Consider the following 18,942-nt stretch of genomic DNA (forward strand, 5'->3'; position numbering starts at 1 on the left):
GGGAGGCCTGGCGTGCTGCGATTCACGGGTTGCAAAGAGTCGGACACCACTGAGTGACTGAACTGAACTGAACTCTTTATGACTAAAGCCACTAAGAACATTCCTGTGACAGTCGTTATATGGATACACTCTCACTTCTCTTAGATTGATATCTAAACGTGAAATTACTGGATCACAAGGTAAATTTATGTTTAACATTTTAAGAAACTGCCAAACTGCCAAAATGGTCTACCATTTTACCTTTGCCACCAACAGTTTGTGAAGATTCCTGTTTCTCCATATCTCTCAAAAGTTAGTTATTACATATATTTTAAGATATGGCCATTACTGAAAAATAATACCCCCAAAAGATTTTTAGAATATTCATTGAGGAGGAAACGACCCTCTCTCAGAAACTGACTGAGGTCCTCCAGCGAGCAGAGGGCGCTCCAAGACGGGGCGCCTTCTCTTAGCTGCTACAGCGCCATCTTAGTGAGATCTCCGTTGCTAGGAGACGGAGAAGCGTCCTTTGGCTTGGGAACCCTGCCACACCGCTCTCCCAAGTTTTCTCTAGCCTGAGGTCTGAGATCTAAGGTCACATTCCCTTGCAGGGGCAGTCCCAGAAGGCTCTTCTCTGGGGACGTTTTCCTCCTGCCCTTTTAATGCTGGCCGTGGCAGGTGGAGGATCCTCGCCTAGATTCAGCTATGTCTAAGAAAGGGAAAAAAGCCAAGGTGCCGTTGTCGGATGAGGAGCAGCTGCTTCTGTTTCAGCAGAAGTTGCTGGCAGAGGAGGAGATGGCCAAGAAGAAAGAGAGGCTCCTGAACCAGTTCTTGAAGGTGATGGGTTTTTGCATTACTCTATGCCCAACCCCACGCACCCCCTGCCCTGGTCCTGTCGCCTTGACCCTGTCTTTGTGGCAGCCTCATTTTCATGGTAGCCTCCCCTCCCCCTGGAAATCTTAAGACCCAGATAGACTTAGATTTCAGCAATATTGTATGGGGGAAGGAGCAGTTCTCTGTGAAGCATGGAGGTAGGGAGATGGCATAGAGCTGGACAATCACTACTGAGCCCCAGAACTGGGATAGTAGGTGCTATCATCTGTCTGAGCTATCTGAAAGTCTGATATTCTCCCTCGAGATGAGCCATTACAAACAATGTCCTGCTCTGATGCCTCCATCCAGAAGGAAACTCACCATAGCCCTCCCTAAAATGCCACTGGGCAGATCCTGTCTTACTTAAGACCCTCCCAAAACAAGAGTAAAAACTCCTGAATGTTAGCCATCGGGTCCCTCAGAAAAGACAAAGGGTAAGATGTTAGTTGACAAACTAAGTTTGATCTTGTTTGTTGTACTGTATCAGGGCTTTTAGCCCTGACCTCTGGAGTTGTTGTTGTTGTTCAGTGGCTAAGTCATATCTGATTCTTTGCAACCCCATGGACTGTAGCACTCCAGGCTCCTGTGTCCTCTATTATCTCCCAGAGTTTGCTCAAATTCATTTGTCCATTGAATCAGTGATGCTATCTAACCATCTCACCATTTGACCTCTGGTGTGTATGTGGGGCGGGATATATTTATTCCTTCCCACAGGACAAACTGGCCAAGGAGGAGCACAACAGTGCTCTGAACCTTAATAAGATTAACACACAGTGGAGAACGGTCCTTCGGGAAGTCAAGACAAGAGAGCTTCATAAGGACATTGAGATCCTCAGCCAAACATTTGAACGAGTGGTGGACTGCAAGGACAGTGTCATCAAGGCAAGCTCTCTTCCCAAAGAAACCCTTGATTATGACTGCCTTTGATCTCTTAATAGAATGGGCCTAGTGAATTAATTCATGTTAAAGCGCTCCCAAGACACATGCTGTGATGCTGCTAGGCTATCGTTCATTTCACTGAGGTGAAAAATAGAATACTGAGCTGTCATCCCTCCCCTTCTGTTAGAGGAGCCATTCTCCTTGATCATCTACTGCCTCAAACCAGTACTATACAGTATTAGAGTTGAAAGGCAGAGTAGACATCACCCAATGACTTGAACTTAGTCCTAAACTTTCATTTCAATGTGAGAAGGCTTAGTTCCAGAGAGAAGCAGTTTGCCCAAGGTCACACAGCTAGTCAGTGAGAGAGCTGTGACTATAGCACGGATTTCTTGATTCCCACTCCAGTGCTTTATGCAACCAATTCCATGTGGCCTCTTGGATTCAACTTCAGTGGCCCTGGATGAGGTTGTGAAGATCTCCATCGGTAAGAGCGGTTCTGGATCTCTAACCAATTCAATCAGCTAACTTTATGCCCTTGGGAGGTTCTTGAGTTGAGTACATACCATCTTTTTCTGCAAGGGATTTTTTTCTCTTGAATTTCAAGTCCCTATATTTAGGATCCCTCAATATCTGTTCCTGTTTGTTGCACTGTTCTTACAACTGAACTCATGAGTTCCTCCTCTCTCCAGTCCCCTTTCCCATACTCCACAATCTGGTCTTCTTCATACTCTCTGTTTGGGTGGCTGGTGCCATTCACCATCACCCAACCCGGGAATCTGGGAATCATTCTAGCTTTGGCCTCCATCCCTGACTTCTGGTACTAAGTCTTATGTAAGTCTTCTGCTTGAATAAGTCACACCCTGCTCTTTCCCACTATCCTGCAGTAGTTGAGACCTGGGTATTATCTCTATTGCAATAACTTCTTATCTTCCAGTGTTTGATTGTCTACACAATGACCAGGATTATCTTTCTGAAACAAAAATCTGTTCCTGTTACTCCACTGTGTAAATCTCCGTAGTGGCTCCATAAATAATGGCTCCCTTCCTCCACAGAAGGAACAGCAAAGCCTTTCATGACCTGGCCTCTACCTGCACCTTTCATAGAGCCAGCCTTCTTTCCTGTGGCTTTGCACATGCTGTTCCCTCTGTCTGGAATTCTCTGTTCCTTATCTCCTCATTGTTCCTGGCAAATTCTTACTCCTCCTCCAAGAGTGACACAAATGACATCTCTACTATGAAGCCTTCCCCAGTGCACTCTGTCTTTTCTATCCCCTTATCACTGGGGAATCATCAACCTCATAGCATTTTCCATGTTGTGCTATAACATTTTTTCAAATTTTATAAAATGGGAATTTAATCTGCACCTGTTTTTTTGTTTTCTCAGAATTTATTTGTAATTTTCTGTTTATATAACCTTTTCTACTGCAAGACTTCAGACTCCTTTGGAGACAGTGAAAGTCTTTTCATCTCTGAATCCTCAGTATCCAGCACAGTGCTGGTACAGAGCAGATTTAGTACACCTTAGCTGAGTGAGTGAATAGTCTCCGATTATCAGCACCTATTTCATAAGATCTTATCCATACTAAAGTCGCTCAGTCATGTCTGACTCTTTGCGACCCCACGCAATTCTTTGCAACTCCCTGACGGGGCTGTAGCCCGCCAGGCCCCGCTGTCCATGGTATTCTCTAGGCAAGAATAGTGGAATGGGTTGCCATTCTCTACTCCAGGGGATCTTCCCAACCCAGGGATTGAACCTGGGTCTCCTGCATCAGAGGCAGATTCTTTATTGTCTGAGCTACCAGGGAAGCCCCATACTAAACATATAAGTAAAAGCTAGCAATGTGGTAGTTTACAGTGAGTGGATCATCTGGACATTTCGTAAAGGCTTTTTTGCTTTATTCATTTTAATTTGTTTTGCTTTTTTGAATAAGTAGTTCACCCACATTATTCAAAATTCAAAAGATAAAAAAGTTATGTACAGAAAAGTTCCCTCCCACTGGTGCCTTTCAACCACCCAGTGCCCCTCCTGGTAATTTTTGTTGCATGAATAAAGCTTTTTTTTACACAGATGGTAGTATTACATAGTGTTCTGCCTCTTGCCTTTTTCATTTAATAATATATCCTGGGGACTATTCCACATTAGCCCATGCTTCTCATTGTGTTTTACAACTGCATAGTATTCTGTATTGTGGTTTAACATGTTACTTTGTCCTCAGTATTTCCTGTGTTTTGGTAATTCCAACTAGAAGCTTGCAGGTGCTGTGTTCTTTCATAGAAGCTATTGATTAATTCATTGTGGGTTGCAAAATGCTGATTTTCTTTTTTTTAATGCTGATTTTCTAATAGTATCATTCTTTTTTCATTTATTAGTTCAAATACTTCTATAAAGAGATACTTACTATCATTTACCATTCAGTTACCCAGAGGTATAATTTATATAAAAAATGCCTGACTCTTTCTCTTCCCTTTTATAAACCAGTTTTTTTTTAAAAAATTGGCATCCTCTAATGGGAATTGATTTTTTTTTAAGTATCCTGATAAACTCATAATTAAACACATTTGATATTTTTTAACCCATTGCCATTCTTATCCTTATTGATGTTCACACTGTTGCTTTTTTTTTTTTTTTTTTGCCAGTGGATGTCTTCTCATTATCTATTATAGCTACATCACAAATCACCTTAAATTAGCGACTTACAACAACAATTTATTTCACTCTCTCTCCGGGTTCTATAGGTTGACTTAGCTTAGCAGGGAGGTTCTCGCCTGGCACCTCTCACACGGTTTTCAGTGAGATGACACTTGGGGGCTTGACTGAGCTGCATGTGTAAGGTGACTGGCATTGATTCTGACTGTCCACTGGGATCTCAGCGGGGCTGTTGACTGGAATGAATGCTTTCACAGGGCCCCTCCACCGGCACTAGCTTCTTACATTCCAAAGCGGGACAACCCGAGATCCCAGAGCCAAAGAATTGGCATTTAGGTACTAGGGAAAATAGGAACTAGCTAGCTGAATACATTTTTTTCTCACCCAGCTGCCATTCAGCCAAAGTGGTAACTCTGTTTCCTACCCAGTCTTTAGCAAAGGACCTGTCGGAAGCCGAGGAGCAGCACGCCCACGCCCTGCGCAGCCACCTGCACAGCATCGACCAGCTCTTGGCCCTGCAGAGATGCCGGCTCAACCTCCTAGAGGAAAATTACAACTTGGAGCTAGAGGCCCTAACCAAGGAGTTTGACACTGAAAGGTGTGGGGGCCTAAGAGGAGCTATGAGGGTGGGGGAGGGTGTTGAGCCCAGGGCCGTATCCAGAGCCTATGTCAAGATGCTACCTGTAAGCAGCCACCCACTTCTAGCAATCAAAATCCTACCCATCTACCTACCTGGAGGATAGCGATAGTATGGGGAAATTAACAAGATGGCACCATTCAGGCCCTCTCGCCCTACCGTCTCATGCCCTCTGCCCCATGTTCTGTAAACAATGATTATGTGATTGCTGAGGGCACTTGTAGCACTGCGCATGCGCATCAGGAGGTACTCGGTTGGTTCCAGACTCCTTTGTGTGGTGTGCCTATATGAGCATCACCTGGAAAAGCCCAGAAGGGTTGTGTGCAGTTATGTTGTGTTATGTTATGTCTATGGGTGCAGCGTCAGCCAGAAGAGAGGCTGTGTTATGGCTGCCATGCCAGCCAGGAGAGAATAAACCTGGCTACAGTTCCTATAGTGTCTGCGTCTTCTTCCAACCTCTTAGCTCTGGGTTTACCTATCCTGGGTTCAGCGAACAGTGTGGACAGTGTGAACAGCAAGAAAATTGGCATCCGGAACAGGATCAGCAATACAGATGGGAAAGAGACTTTTCACTGCAACATTTTGTACTTTTTTATTTTTTTTATCATATGAGTATATTTCCTATTCAAAAATCAAACTAATATTATTCATTTTTTCTGGCCCGGCAAAGGACAGAACCTGCGCTCCTTCTATCCTTCTTCAGTACCTACGAGTTTGTACCATTCGTATAGTTTTATTACATTCTGCTTTGCATTGTCATTATTGGTCCTTATGCTTTATGCCTCAGAGCAGGAACAGTATCTTATCTCCTACAGGAAAACAATTATTGACCAACATGAAAAAGAGATTCACTACCTACAAGATGTCTTCATGGCCATGGAGCAGAACTACATAGATTCTGAATATGAAAGCAAGCTGGAGTTCCAGAGCATGTGGGACGATCTGAAAAACAAGGTACCAAGGGAGAGCAGATGGGCAGGAGGTGGGAAAAAGGGAGAAAAAAGTTCTGAAGGTAGTAGAGCTAGAAGAGATCCCTTTAACCAATACAGTCAATAAAATGCCTGTTGCCACTGTAGGTAGACCCCTGCGGCTTTTTGTAATCTTGTGAAAATTGGTGAGGACGAAAGACCATCTGAAATACCAAGAAAATGCATTTTAGAGCTAACACACACCAAGGAGATCCTCTCACTTCAGCCCTGTGATCTGTAGAAGAAGAAATTAAGGTCCAAAGTGGACTTTAATGACCTGCCAAAGTCAGGCTGCTGATCTGTGATCAAGCCAGGGGGGAAGTCCAGTTCTCCTGCCACTTGGCCTCAAGAGCTTCTACCACCTTGGAGGCTGCCAACTTAGCCAGCCTGCAGACCTGGGTTTGGAGGGTAGAGTGCTTTGTTTTCATTTTGGCCTATAATGTTTCATACAAACTTTTATAAGCTTTCTACATTTAAAAATTGGGAGATTTCACAAGAAAATCCAAAACTGCAACTTCCCCTAAACAATTTAAAGATCTGGTAACAGTGGGCCACATTTTCAAATGGGGACGTTCCCATGGAGCTGAGCAGCTGTGCCCTCACCGCCCCCCCCCCCACCAATGGGGCATTTCCTTCGGGATTCACCACCGGCCCCACATAGCCCATAGCACTTATTTATATCATCTGCCTGGTCTTTGTAGGCATTTTCACTGGCAACCTCTGCACCATGCTGTGCTACAAACAGTTCAAGAGGGGGAGGTGTTGGTGCCAGAGAAAGGGCGCTAATAGGTTAAGTCCAAACACTGGCTATTTGGGGATCACTTCCCAGAATTTAGAAGAGAAGCACTTTCTAAGACTGCAACTGGAGAACATAGTAGAAGATCTGTGGAGAAGGTTCCAGGATGCACTCAAGAATTACACTGATGCTACAGAGGATCGAAAGATTGCCTTCGAGACTCTCAAGGTGAAGGACGAGAAAAGCTCCAGAGAGATTGAAGCACAGATGAAAAAAATACAGAAATTACAGGTTAGTGCAGCTCACCTGGGCGACTCACTGCTTTAACTGCTCCATTATCCCCTGTTCTTCTTCCCGTTTCCCCTGGGCTTCATCACTGTTTGGGGAGAGATGGTATGCTCTGATTTCAGTCCCCAGAGAGTCCTTCTATCTGTTCTACTGAAGACCCTCACGTAGTCAAGTGTTTCCTCTAATCTACCCTGTTCCTCTAGGATTCCATCATTATTTTTAAAGGCAAGATCCTGGTGCACAGCCGCGAGAGTGAAGAACAGAATCAGGACATTCGTGAAGACAAGGAGTTGGTCCTGGTACAACTGCGAAAACTTAAGGCCCAGAGGACTCAGGCCCGGGGAATAGCACAGGAGAACTTAGTCAAACTCACCCTGGAAAGCAGTGCTACCCTCAAGGCCCTGAGGGAGATTGTTGACAAGGTAACAAAGGGAGAGGGTAGCCAGAACAGAACCAGGGAACCTGGCTCCCTGCAGAGTGAAAGGGGCTGGCAAAACAGAGGGCTTCCCCCAGCTTCCTACCTGAGTGCACACTTGGAATACCTATTTTATTTCATGTTCCCTTGCCTTTCACGTATTATTTCATTTATTTAATATTTATTTCTTTTATTTCTGGGCTGCATTGGGTCTTAGTTGTGGCATGCGAGTTTCTCTCTAGTTCTGGCGCACAGGCTCAGTGGTTGCAGGACACGGGCTCTCTAGTTGAGGCACTCGGGCTTAGCTGTTCCACGGTATGTGGGATCTTAGTTCCCCAACCAGGGGTGGAACCCATGTCCCCTGCACTGGAAGGCAGATCCTTAGCCACTGGACCACCAGGAAGTCCCTCACCTCTCACCTCTTCAATTTAATGAGTTAATAGTGAATGGGTTTTAGAAGAATATAAAATATCTGGAATAGTGCTTGTAAGCCCTTTGTGTTGGATGTATTACTTTTGTATCCCATTTGGCTAAGTAGCTTCCCTGGATTGAAGCAGGGTAACCAACTCCACTATTTCCCCTTCCCAATCCCTTTCCTAATAGAAGGTTTCTGCTTGCTTCCAACAGGGTGAAAAGATTCTTAAACTTGCTGAAATATGTAGGAAATTTGAAACAGAAGAAGAAAAAGTGCTGCCTTTTTATTCATCGGTGTTGACTCCCAAGGAGCAGGAAGAGATAGAGACAATGGACCTAGAGGAATTTAATGAAGAGCTTGGAAAGGTAAGGTTCCATGGGCCCAAGGCCACCACCTGAGGCTGGGGTGACAGAGCACTGGGCTACACTTGCTGACAGATCCTACCACACACCTTCTCCCTGTAACTCACTCCCAGGTGATAATGGACTACAAAGGGATGGAGAATTTCTGGAAAAGGTACAACAAAGTGAAACTGGAGCAACTGAGCCTTCGGCACAGACGTGCTCAGTTGTTAGAAATCAATGAGAAGCTGCGGGAGATGCTCAGGCAGTACTTGGATGGCATCTCCGTGAGTGATGAAGTGCTGAGCCAGCTCAACCCACTCTTCATCGTCAATCACCGCAGCAACTTACCCCAGCTCCTGCCCATGCCCACAGCCCAGCCAGGTGACAAAAAACCTCCAGCCACTTACAACATCATTGAAGCCGCTCATGTGGTCTCCCACACCCTGTGATACAAGGGGAAAACCTCTTTTCAATTCCCAGAGAATGTTTTGAGAAACCCAAGGACTTTGCTATTAAAAATCACCATGGAGTTTATGAGGTCTCTATATCTTTTCCATGTTGGATTAAACAGTCTACTTAGAGGATATTAGGCATACAGCAGCCCTAGGGAGTAGAGAGGGCTTCCCAGGTGGCACTAGTGGTAAAAAAAAAAAAAAACACCTGCCAATGCAAGAGATGTAAGAGATGCGGGTTCAATCCCTGGGTTGGGAAGACCACCTGGAGGAGGGTACAGCAACCCACTCCAGTATTCTTGCCTGGAGAATCCCCATGGACAGAGGAGCCTAGGGGCTTACAGTCCATGGGGTCACAAAGAGTCTGCCACGACTGAAGCGACCCGGCACACACACAGCACAGGGAGTAGAGAGAGTAGCCAGGCAACTTCCCCAACGCTTACTTCTCAGTGAGGTATTGCTCCTCGGTGTCGGGACACCACGGGAGCCAAAACCCATGCTTTCAGTACCCAGAGATCCTATGGTCCTTGGTGTAAGTTAGGATAGGAAGAGGAGGCCAGGAGAACTGATCCAAAGCCTCCGACCACCCCCTGCGAAGCAGAACCCAACTAAGAATGCCTTTTTCCTCAGCCCTTTATCTCATTCCCACTTACATAGGCAGCCGCAGAAAGTATCAGGTGAAGAATGCAAAGTTTTTAAAAAATTGTTTATTATTTCTTTTTGCTCTTGTTTCGTTTCTCTTCCTTGAGCTTCTTTTTGGAGATTTTAGGACTGCTGGCCTTTCTGTATAGATGATACCCAATGAGGCCCAGGAGGGCTGGCACCATGGCCATGCCTACCAGAGGCAAAATGCCCTTCACCAGCTTCTGCCAGTAGTTGGCTCGGATCAGTGCAATCAGTTCCACATCAAAATGCAGCTCTGCATCCGCTGGAGGCAGAGAGGAGGTGAAGGTTAGAATCCCTGTGCACTGTATCCAGGGCTCAGAATCTGAATGCAAATAGGGAGGGCAGACCACACCGCAGCAACATCTGTGAAGTTGGCAAGATTTAAATGTGGGGCTGAGTTCTCTTAATGCAAGAGGCAGAGGAGGGTTATAAGGCTATTGAGTGATAGTCATGTTTACCCCAAATATACAAGTGTGGCTTGTCTTCACTGACAGGTCTTTGACACAACAGGAGAACCTTTGTGAAAAGTACAGGCCGTTCTCCATTTATAAGTTAGAGAACTTCTGTACTATGTATCTCTAAACAGCCACATGGATAGAATCTTTGCAAGGCTGAAATTAATTGGACTTAAACTAGACTTTTTAAAATGTCACCAACCAGTAAGCACACTCACTGTGATTCTTTAAAAAAAGAAAAAAACAGGTGTTTCAACATGGCTAGAGAGGCAGGATGTGGTTTAAGACGTTCGGAATGGAGAAATGAACAGGAGTGAGATGGGGGAGAATGTAAACAAGCAGTGCTGGAGATGAGGAGGCAAAAGAGCTTTGGGTAAAAGAATTTCTCTTTAGTCCCCTGACCCTCTGTCTGGGTCTACCTCTAAGCTAGAACTTAGGATAAGAATTTTTATCCCAGTACAACTCATTTTAGCTAATGGAACATTTCTTATAACCAAAAGCAAGAGATCTGCGTCTCGGAAAATCTGTTTAGGCTCAGGCCTTAAAAAATAGGTATTAGCAGTGACCTGTGAGGGCTTGGCTTTTTTTAAGTTTTGGGGTTTTTTTTTTTATGTGGACCATTTTTAAAGTCTTTATTGAATTTGTTACAATATTGCTTCTGTTTTGTTTTGGTTTTTTGGCCCAGAGACATGGAACTCACACCCCCAGCATTGGAAGGGGAAGTGTTAACTAGAACCCCAGGGAGGCCCCCAGGCTTGGCTTTTAAATGTTTTTATTTTATTTTGAATTATTTGACTGTGACCATTTTCACCAGCTCTTCTCTAGTGGAGGCTGAAAGGAACTGTGGAGATGTGGTGAGGAGCCATGCCGACTGCACAAATGACAGTCTGGAGTTGTAGGGAAAGCACAGGAAAGCAGCCCAGAGCTCTCAGAGCGGTGGCACAGGCAGCAGACTCGTGTGGCTCAAGCAAGGGTTGCCTCCCTAGAAAGTGGCCGGCTGCCAGAGGACAAGCCAGGTGGCTTTAACAGGTTATATGTCTCTAGTGCCTGCTGGTGATCTGAGGAGGAAAAAGGAGGCCCTGCAGAAGGAGGCATCAGCCAGTCCTACACCATTTAGCAAACTGGGTTTCGACCTTCTCAGGCTTCAAAGTGCATAGCTCCTTGTAGCTCCTAGGGACTGTTTCTTTTTTGTTTGTTTGTGGCTTTGCTCTCTGGCATGTGGGATCTTAGTTCCCCAACCAGGGCTCACACCCGCGCTCTCTGAGTTGGAAGCACAGAGTCCTAACCTCTGGATCGCCAGGGAAATCCCAGGGACTGGGTATCTCGAGAGCCAGAGAGCCGCCTCATCAGATTACCTGGGATAGATGGTGGAAATCCCCGTTTTCCGTAGGCCAGGTGAGAAGGAATGATTACCCTTCGCTTCTCTCTAAGGAAAGGAATGTGAGTCATAGCCAGGGGTAGAACCAGGTGGGCCAACCACCTCAGTCCATCTGAAGTCCCACCAACAAAACCCTCTGAATATTCACACTCAAAACAAGAACTTTCCCACCTGAGCACCAAACAGGTTGACTGGCCAAGGTGTCTCAATTCCACCAACAGAACCCCCAGCCAGAAAAAGCCTGAGGCTTCATCCAGAGCCTCCATGCCCAGAGACCAGGGCCTACCCAGTACGAAGCCAGAGCCCATTCTCCTGCCTCCTCTAGGAGCAGAGACGGCCTCCACCCATGCAGAAGGGGTACACCCAAGCCCACCCCTGCCCAGATACTCACCCCACACACATGTCTAGAAGGCTCTGCTCCAGACCTTGAGGAAGAAGGCACAAATGAATATGAAGCTATCCACATTCCCCAAATCCTGGGAGAGGAAGATCAAATATTCCCCATGACCCTCAGTTGAGCTCCCCACTTCTGGAATCTCTGGCTTCCAATGTGGTATGCGGCAAGAGGAGTACTAGGAGTGGGATTTGAACCTCCGGAGGTGAGTGGTAGAACCCTGGGTGGGGGTGGGGGTTGGGTTGGGGTGGGGTGGGGAGGGCATTTCCAAGGCAGCTGAGAGGTTAAAGAAACTAAGAATGGGCTTAGGTTGGGAAGAAATGGAATGGGAGTGCAGCTCACGTACCTGGTATCACCTGCTTTTGGCCAAGTTCTATAACCAGAGGGTCTCTGGTCAGAGACGTGTCAAAGATGCGTCCATCTACCAGGCTGCCCTGGGGGTGGGAGGGAGAGCACCTAGAGCGCCCACCTATACCGCTCCCTCCCAGCAGGGTGCGCACACACCTGGCCTCGGCCCGCAACCCCTAGTAGCTGCAGTCTAACGTTCCCTTTCGGGCAGAAAGGAACAGGAAGCCCCAAAAGGGCTGGCACTTCTCGGAGATCCCTCCACCCTTCACTTCACTGCGGAAGAGCAGGGAAGAGGAAAGGGTAGGGAAGAGGTGCGCCCCTCCCCCTCGCCACGTGCCGGAGGACCCCAGAGCTGGAGTTACTCCCTGACCGCTTGCCACGTGTCCAAGCCAAAGCTGACGTGTTTCAGTGGGGCGCCGCCCCCGGGGCCCCGCCGCTGCCCCCCAGGCCCCTCACCGAGTAGTGTATGTGAAGCGTGTCTCCAAAGGTAGCAGGCTCAGCACACGGCTCGGGGGGCTCCACCTATGATCGCACTACACGAGTCAGGGAGGTTCCTGCCCCTCGACGCGGCACCCCCAATTCGGTGCTTGCACTCCCTCCTCCCCGCTCCCAGGATCCTTTAGACCCCGACCTTCCCCGCAACCGGGCCCGACCTCCATCCACAGCGCCTGCCCGGGATTCTCCCCTCCTCACCAGAGTCTCCACTTGGAGGGTCCGGACGGGACTTTCGGTTTCGGACCCAGCCTCCGCCTGACACACCGCCCCCCTGAGCAGCAGCAGCAGCAGCAGTCGGAGCGGGAGAAGTGAGGGGCGCAGAGTCATAACTGGGTGCGGGCAAGGCTCGGGGCACGCAAGACAAGCCGCTGGATGACAGGGGCTGGGACCGCAGTTCCTTCGGCGCCCAGGCCAGACTGGATGGGACGGGGCGGGTCGCGACGCGCCAGCTCCTCCTCCCGCAGCCCTTCCTCCACCTAGTCCCCACCTCCTGCAGGGAGGAGGCCACGGGAGCTCTCCCGGCCCTCTGAGATCCCGAGGGTGAGACTCCGACCTGTCGGTTAGCCGTTCGCTGGGTCCCACAGCGAGGGGCTGAGTCACATCGTAGCATCCATTTTCGATTACCTATTGTGTTCCAGACACTTGTCTGTAATCCTCAAAACCACCTTGAAAGGTAGACATAATTGTTTCTATTTCACAGATGAGGAACTGGGTGTTCGGGTTAAGTAACTTTAACTTACTCAAGTTAAACTAGCTAGTTTAGCTTAACTAACTAGGTTAAACTAATTTAACTAGCTAGGTGGTGACAGAGGCAGGATTCAACCCTAGGACTACCTGAGTCTAGTCCAGTCCCCTGGCTCCCTGCTCTTTCCTCTTAAGTCTCCTCACACCTATCTTGGCAGGATCTGACTGGCTCACCCCAGCCCAGCAGTTGTCAAAGATGGCAGCCCTCTCCCACATCCAGCCTTTCAGCTTGCATTCCTGGAGGTCATATACCCAAAAGGAGGCAGGGTGCTGTCCCATAACCCCACCCTTAGGGACATTAGATGAAAAGAGCACTGGGCTGTTTACGGTAAGGAGGGGGTGCATCCCTGGTCTTTTCCTGTGAGAGTACCATTTATTTCCTTTTTCAACAAACCTGTCAAAAGGGCAGCTACATACACCCCTTTTGTTTGTGCAAGGACTTCAGTTTTGGGAGTTTTTCTATTATTTCAGGTGACCCTACCAATCCCCTTCTGCATGATTCAAGCCCTCACTGCCCACTTAGGCTTTAGGTATCTGGATTCTGCCCATCAGTGAGCTCACAGTCATCGTTTGGGGTCACCTCTTAGGCCTTGTCCTCCTTAACATCTCTCCGGTCCATGATGCCCATGAGCTCTGACTGCCCTCCCAATTTTAGACACAACTTGTGTACTGCAGGCCTCCACCTGGATGTCTGATCAGTACCTCAAATCAACACACACACTACCATACTCATTGCTCTTTCTCCTCCATCCCACCTGTAACAATCTGGATTTTGCACCCAGCGTCCTGTTTCTATTTGTTCTGCTGTCAGCCTTCTCTATGATTCTTCTCTCACTTGCCCCACATCCAACCAGTCTCCTCTGGATTCTCCCTCTACAGCCTCTCCAGCTCTCTTTCCATTCCCATGGCTACCACCCTAATTAATCCTTCATTCTTTCTTTCTTTGGGATTGCTGTGCTGGGGTGTTCTCTCTGGTTGCAGTGAGCAGTGGCTACTCTCTAGTTGTGGAGAGCAGCCTTCTCATTGCGGTGGTTTCTCTTATTTTGCGGCATAGGCTCTAGGCTGCTGGGGCTTCAGGAGCTGCAGCTTGAAAGCCCTTAAAGCACAAGCTCACTAGTTGTGGTGCCTGGGCTGTTGCCCCGAAGCATGTGGAATCTTCCTGGACCAAGGATCTAACCCGTGTCCCCCGAATTGGCAGGCAGATTCTTAACCACTGGACCACCAGGGAAGTCCCTCTTTTGGGTTATCTTTTTTTTCTTTAAAGCCTCCTTCTAGGGGTGATGGAACACTCTATATCTTGATAGGGATGTGGGTTACATGGGTATATGCTTATCAAACTGTATGTGTGCACTGTATGCAAATTCTACCTCAAATTTTTTAAAAAGGAAACAAAACCAAACACAAAAAAAACTATATTAAAAAAAAAACCCAAAACTATTATTTCCAAGTCTCCCTTCAAGTCTGATGGTCAATAAGACATAATATTGTCCTGGACTTTCAGGGAGGCTGCTTAAAAGGAGCTAATTTAGCTAAGAAATGTGTCATAGTGCCTCACCTCCTCCCCCAGTCTCCTTCCCTTCCTTCTTCCTGTTGCCTGGAATGTAGACAAGATGAACTACACTCTAGCAGCCATGTCAGACCATGAGGTGAGCATGAGGACATAAGCTACATACGAGAACAGTGATAACTACAGCGCCACCATTCCAAGCCTACACCAGGTACCTTTTAACTGAGGTAGAAATCAACCTCTATCTTGTTAAAACAACAAAGAGTAATAAGCCCTCAGCCTCTTTCTACTCTAGCCCATTCTGTACACTGCGGCTATCTGTTCAGCTTCAGTCATGTTATCTACCTGGCCACTAAAAAGCCTGCGTGGCTCCACATTGCCCAGTGAATTAAATTCAGACAACCTGACATACCAATTGAAAGCTTTCATTATCTGGTCTTAATCTGCCTTTCCAAATTTTGCTTTGATTCCATTAAAATAAAAGCCTTAAAAACAGGAACTTCACTTTTCCCATTTTTATATTCTCATTGCCTAGTATGGTGCCTGACACATTAGATGCTCAATAAATGTTTACATATAAATTGAATCAAATCCTCTTGGCATCATGATGCTCTTGGCGTCAGATGAACCTGCGTTGTTTCCATCTCTGTGCACAGCTCATGCTCTTCCCTCACCTGTCAAGCTCCCTCTAAGCCAAGCTCCCTCTAAGCCAAGCTCAAAGATCACCTCCTCTGTGAAGTCCTGATCCCCTTGCTCGAAGTGACTTATTTCTGAACTTCAGGCAGACGCTTGGGGACTTTATTGTATTCTCCCTTGTGTTGTAGTTAGTTGTGTATTCCTGCTCCTTCCTCCCCAAGAGTGACCTCACCAATGGCAAGGACAAGGCTGTGATCATATCTGGAGTCCCTTAGGTGCCAGCTGCACAATACCCTCCATACAACAGATTCTAGACAAATATGCTTTGAGTAAATATACTATTGCAATACTGAGATACCATTAGAGGGAAAACCTAACTATACTAATAGAGAAAACCTCCAAGACAAGCATATATACCTTTAAGTTAAAAAAAAACTAGACTGATACATGTGGTATGAGCCCTTTGTACTTTAACCCCTTCCCAAATATGGACAGATACATATATTTAGAAAAGGAACTAGAGGATGCACACCAAACAACTGAGGGGGGTTACCTCTGGGAACAGAGTGAGCAGAGGGGAATGAGTATTACATGTTGCTCTGAACATTTATGTAGTATTTGAATCTTTTGCAATAGGAATTATTTGGGTTACAAAGATAAATTGTAAAATTTTGAATGAATGAACGTGATATCCAGCCATCCAAGACGATGTGTGGGAAGTGTTGAAGGAGTTGGGCTAACAGAGCTAAAGGAGCCAAACTGAGAAGCAAAGCGTCCTTGTGTTGTTGTCGTTTCGGCCGTACTGCATTACTTATGGGATTTTAGTTCCCCTACCAGGGATCGAACCTGGGGCCCTGGCAGTAACAGTGCTGAGTCCTAACCAATGGACCACCAGGGAATTCCTGAAAAACATTTCCTGTAATTAGAAAGGTCATGGGTAACTTTGTGCTTAGTCACTCAGTCGTGTCTGACTCTTTGTGACCCCATGGACTGTGGCCCATCAGCTCCGCTGTCCATGGGGATTCTCCAGGAAAGAAAACTGGAGGGGGTTGCCATTTCCTTCTTCAGGGGAACTTCCCAACCCTGGGAACGAACCCAGGTTTTCCACATTGCAGGCAGATTCTTTACTGTCTGAGTCACCAGGGAAGCTCGGGTAATTTTGCAGATCCTATAAGTGGGATTTTTTTTTTTTGAAAGTGGTATTTTTAAACAAGTGAGAAAGGGTATAAAGGCAGAGGGTCAGATATTTGGGGGAAATGAACAAATCAGTTTGGCTAAAGTAAGGGATTTAGCCAGGAGAGTAGACAGAGGTAACTGGAGAGACAAGTAAGAGTTGGTATGGAGAGACTTGAATGGTAGTGAGAACCCACTGAAAGTTTCTGGGCAAAAGGGCCGCACTGAATGCCGTGCTGGTGCAGTACTGGAGGTGGAAGGCTACTGTCTTGTCCAGCTCGGAGGCTTTGTTTGGTCATCTGAATGGGAACGGGTGAGAGGGCAACAGCAGAAAAGGGCAAAACTAAGGCAACAGTATCACCCACAGAGGGCAGCACAAGCCCTCTTGGACCCAGGAGAGACCAGGGAGGGAGTCTTCTCCTTAGGTCAAGTTAGGAGCCTGTGTGTGCATGCTCACTCAGTTGTGTCTTGAGTCATGTCTCTCTGTGACCCCATGGACTGCAGCCCACCAGGCTCCTCTGTCCATAGAATTTTCCAGGCAATACTGGAGTGGCTTTTCATTTTCTATTCCAAGGATCTTCCTGACCCAGGAATCAAACCTGTATGTCCTACGTCTCCTGCACTGGCAGGTGGATTCTTTACCAGTGAGCCATGTGGACAGGCAGAGAAAGGTGACATGGCCTTGGGAAAGGTAGTGGAGACTGGCCCAACCTGACTCAAGGCACAAGTTCATCAGAGGGCCACCCCTGGAGCGGCTTCCACCTTCAAAGGTGTCTGTGTCAGCAAGTAGGAGAAACTACCACATACGCCTGGCTTCCAAGCTTCACGGGGCACCCACCATGCCCAGCTTGGTCAAAGACAATGATGTTGATTCCTTCGTCAAAGCTGAGTGCCTATTATGTGTCAGATAGCAAGCAAGGCACTGCTTTTTAAATGGTTTTAATATGTTTAACAGATTGCTAACAAATAAACACTTAAGTATCTGGGTTCAAAATTGAATGCCATATTTTCAGGACCATGCATACCCAGGCTGACTAGATGTTTTCTTTTTGCATCTGGTTATATGTGCATAACCAGGAATGATATGTTACCCCCGCCACTATCCCCTTTGGCTGTTCTAGCCACGGATGTATCGTGCCATCGATACAAGATCTGGCATAGGCAAAAACAGATTCTCCATCTCCTCTCTTCTACCTAAAGGCAGGATTCCTATATTCAGAACTCAGAAAAAAGCTAGCATCCAAATCCCTGTAGTTCAAAACCCCAAGCTAAGCCCTCCAACCCTTAGAAGGCCTTGTACTCAATTCTGTTCTGGGACAGTTCTCGACAACATGTGGGAGGGAGTGCTGGGTGGACCAGTTCATTCTCAAACCTCCTGCCTGGCCTAGCCTAACTGTTCAGATCTCCTCAGAGACAGCTCTCAATGCACCTGCTTTGAAGGAAGGGTCAGGCAGGAAGCGGGTATGGGCCGCGCTGTCAGCTCTGGGCAGAGATAGCAGAGTTCTGGCTTGTGTGTTGCCCTCTCTACCACATTCAGCTCGGAAGTCAGATCTGCTGCTAAACTAGAGCCCAGATACTCTCTTCCGTGGCTCATGGCCACAGTGACACAAACAAGGAGACACTTACCTTCAAGCCTTGATGGTGAATAGTTCTGGCCCAAGTCCCTCACTTCCAGGCCTCCACCATGGCCTTTCGGCAGCACTGCGCCCTTTATCAGTCAAGGCTCTGATTTCCTCACACCTAACCCTTTCTTCGGAGAAGGTGATGGCACCCCACTCCAGTACCCTTGCCTGGAAAATCCCATGGACGGAGGAGCCTGGTGGGCTGCAGTCCATGGGGTTGCTAAGAGTCAGACATGACTGAGCGACTTCACTTTCACTTTTCACTTTCATGCATTGAGAAGGAAATGGCAACCCACTCCAGTGTTCTTGCCTGGAGAATCCCAGGGACGGGGGAGTGTGGTGGGCTGCTGTCTATGGGGTCACACAGAGTCGGACACGACTGAAGTGACTTAGTAGTAGAAACCCTTTCTTCCCTTGCTCAGGAACTCAGGGTCATCCTTACCCTTCCCAGTAATCAAGGCCAGGAAACCTAATTTGAATGAAAAGCTTGCAGAGGAAAAAAGGCACTTGGATTCCATGACTCCCCAGTGGCCAGCTTGACTCTGTAAACCTCCAGTTCCCAGTTTAAAAAAAAAAGTGGGGGGGGGGGAGAATTGGACTTTGACCCTTCTATCTCCATGCCCTTCTGAGCTGGAAAAGAGAGTGTTCTTAATATTATGACTGCCTGCACAAAGACACCACTCCCTGCTCCAAGCAGCGGCAAGGGGGTATCCCTTCTACACTCTCACTACCCCATGTGGTACCTTGTGGTTATCCCAAAGGATTCCAGAGCAGCCTAGGAATAGACTTCCTGGTCTCTCCCTCAGTACCATGGTTTAACTCCACTCAGCACAGGTCTGTAGACACGAAGGTACAGAATAAATACCTGTCCGCTGTCTGCTCTGACCAA

At 47.2% G+C, this 18,942-nt stretch overlaps 2 protein-coding genes across 3 annotated transcripts; one reads left to right on the forward strand and one right to left on the reverse strand.

Annotated features, from left to right (window-relative positions):
- The first annotated feature begins 506 nt into the window (after nucleotides 1–506).
- CCDC65 (coiled-coil domain containing 65) lies at nucleotides 507–8,731 on the forward strand. Its single transcript, XM_005896377.3, has 8 exons — nucleotides 507–816; nucleotides 1,567–1,734; nucleotides 4,809–4,978; nucleotides 5,833–5,971; nucleotides 6,815–7,012; nucleotides 7,213–7,431; nucleotides 8,052–8,204; nucleotides 8,315–8,731. The coding sequence occupies exons 1-8, from the start codon at nucleotides 685–687 to the stop codon at nucleotides 8,630–8,632; spliced, it is 1,497 nt and encodes a 498-aa protein (XP_005896439.2). The 5' UTR covers nucleotides 507–684; the 3' UTR covers nucleotides 8,633–8,731.
- A 591-nt stretch (nucleotides 8,732–9,322) lies between these two features.
- Nucleotides 9,323–12,827, reverse strand: FKBP11 (FKBP prolyl isomerase 11). Of its 2 annotated transcripts, XM_005896378.2 has the most exons (6): nucleotides 12,570–12,815; nucleotides 12,333–12,398; nucleotides 11,875–11,962; nucleotides 11,526–11,559; nucleotides 11,112–11,182; nucleotides 9,323–9,563 (listed from the first exon to the last, which is right to left on the reverse strand). In XM_005896378.2, the coding sequence occupies exons 1-6, from the start codon at nucleotides 12,696–12,698 to the stop codon at nucleotides 9,346–9,348; spliced, it is 606 nt and encodes a 201-aa protein (XP_005896440.1). In that variant the 5' UTR covers nucleotides 12,699–12,815; the 3' UTR covers nucleotides 9,323–9,345. The 2 variants fall into 2 exon arrangements, with proteins under 2 accessions (XP_005896440.1, XP_014333902.1); XM_014478416.2 differs by lacking the exon at nucleotides 12,333–12,398 and having other exon boundaries at nucleotides 12,570–12,827.
- Nucleotides 12,828–18,942: the final 6,115 nt, after the last annotated feature.

Source organism: Bos mutus, chromosome 5 (assembly GCF_027580195.1).
Source record: "Bos mutus isolate GX-2022 chromosome 5, NWIPB_WYAK_1.1, whole genome shotgun sequence".
NCBI classification, from domain to species: domain Eukaryota; kingdom Metazoa; phylum Chordata; class Mammalia; order Artiodactyla; family Bovidae; genus Bos; species Bos mutus.

Coding starts and splice junctions, on each gene's coding strand:
- CCDC65 (XM_005896377.3), top strand. CDS start 685: ATGTCTAAGAAAGGGAAAAAAGCCAAGGTGCCGTTGTCGGATGAGGAG. Junction 1,735..4,808: donor GCAAGGACAGTGTCATCAAG/GCAAGCTCTCTT, acceptor TTTCCTACCCAG/TCTTTAGCAAAGGACCTGTC. Junction 7,432..8,051: donor TGAGGGAGATTGTTGACAAG/GTAACAAAGGGA, acceptor TGCTTCCAACAG/GGTGAAAAGATTCTTAAACT.
- FKBP11 (XM_005896378.2), bottom strand. CDS start 12,698: ATGACTCTGCGCCCCTCACTTCTCCCGCTCCGACTGCTGCTGCTGCTG. Junction 11,963..12,332: donor CGCTTCACATACACTACTCG/GTGAGGGGCCTG, acceptor TCCCACCCCCAG/GGCAGCCTGGTAGATGGACG. Junction 9,564..11,111: donor ATTTCCACCATCTATCCCAG/GTAATCTGATGA, acceptor CTCTGCCTCCAG/CGGATGCAGAGCTGCATTTT.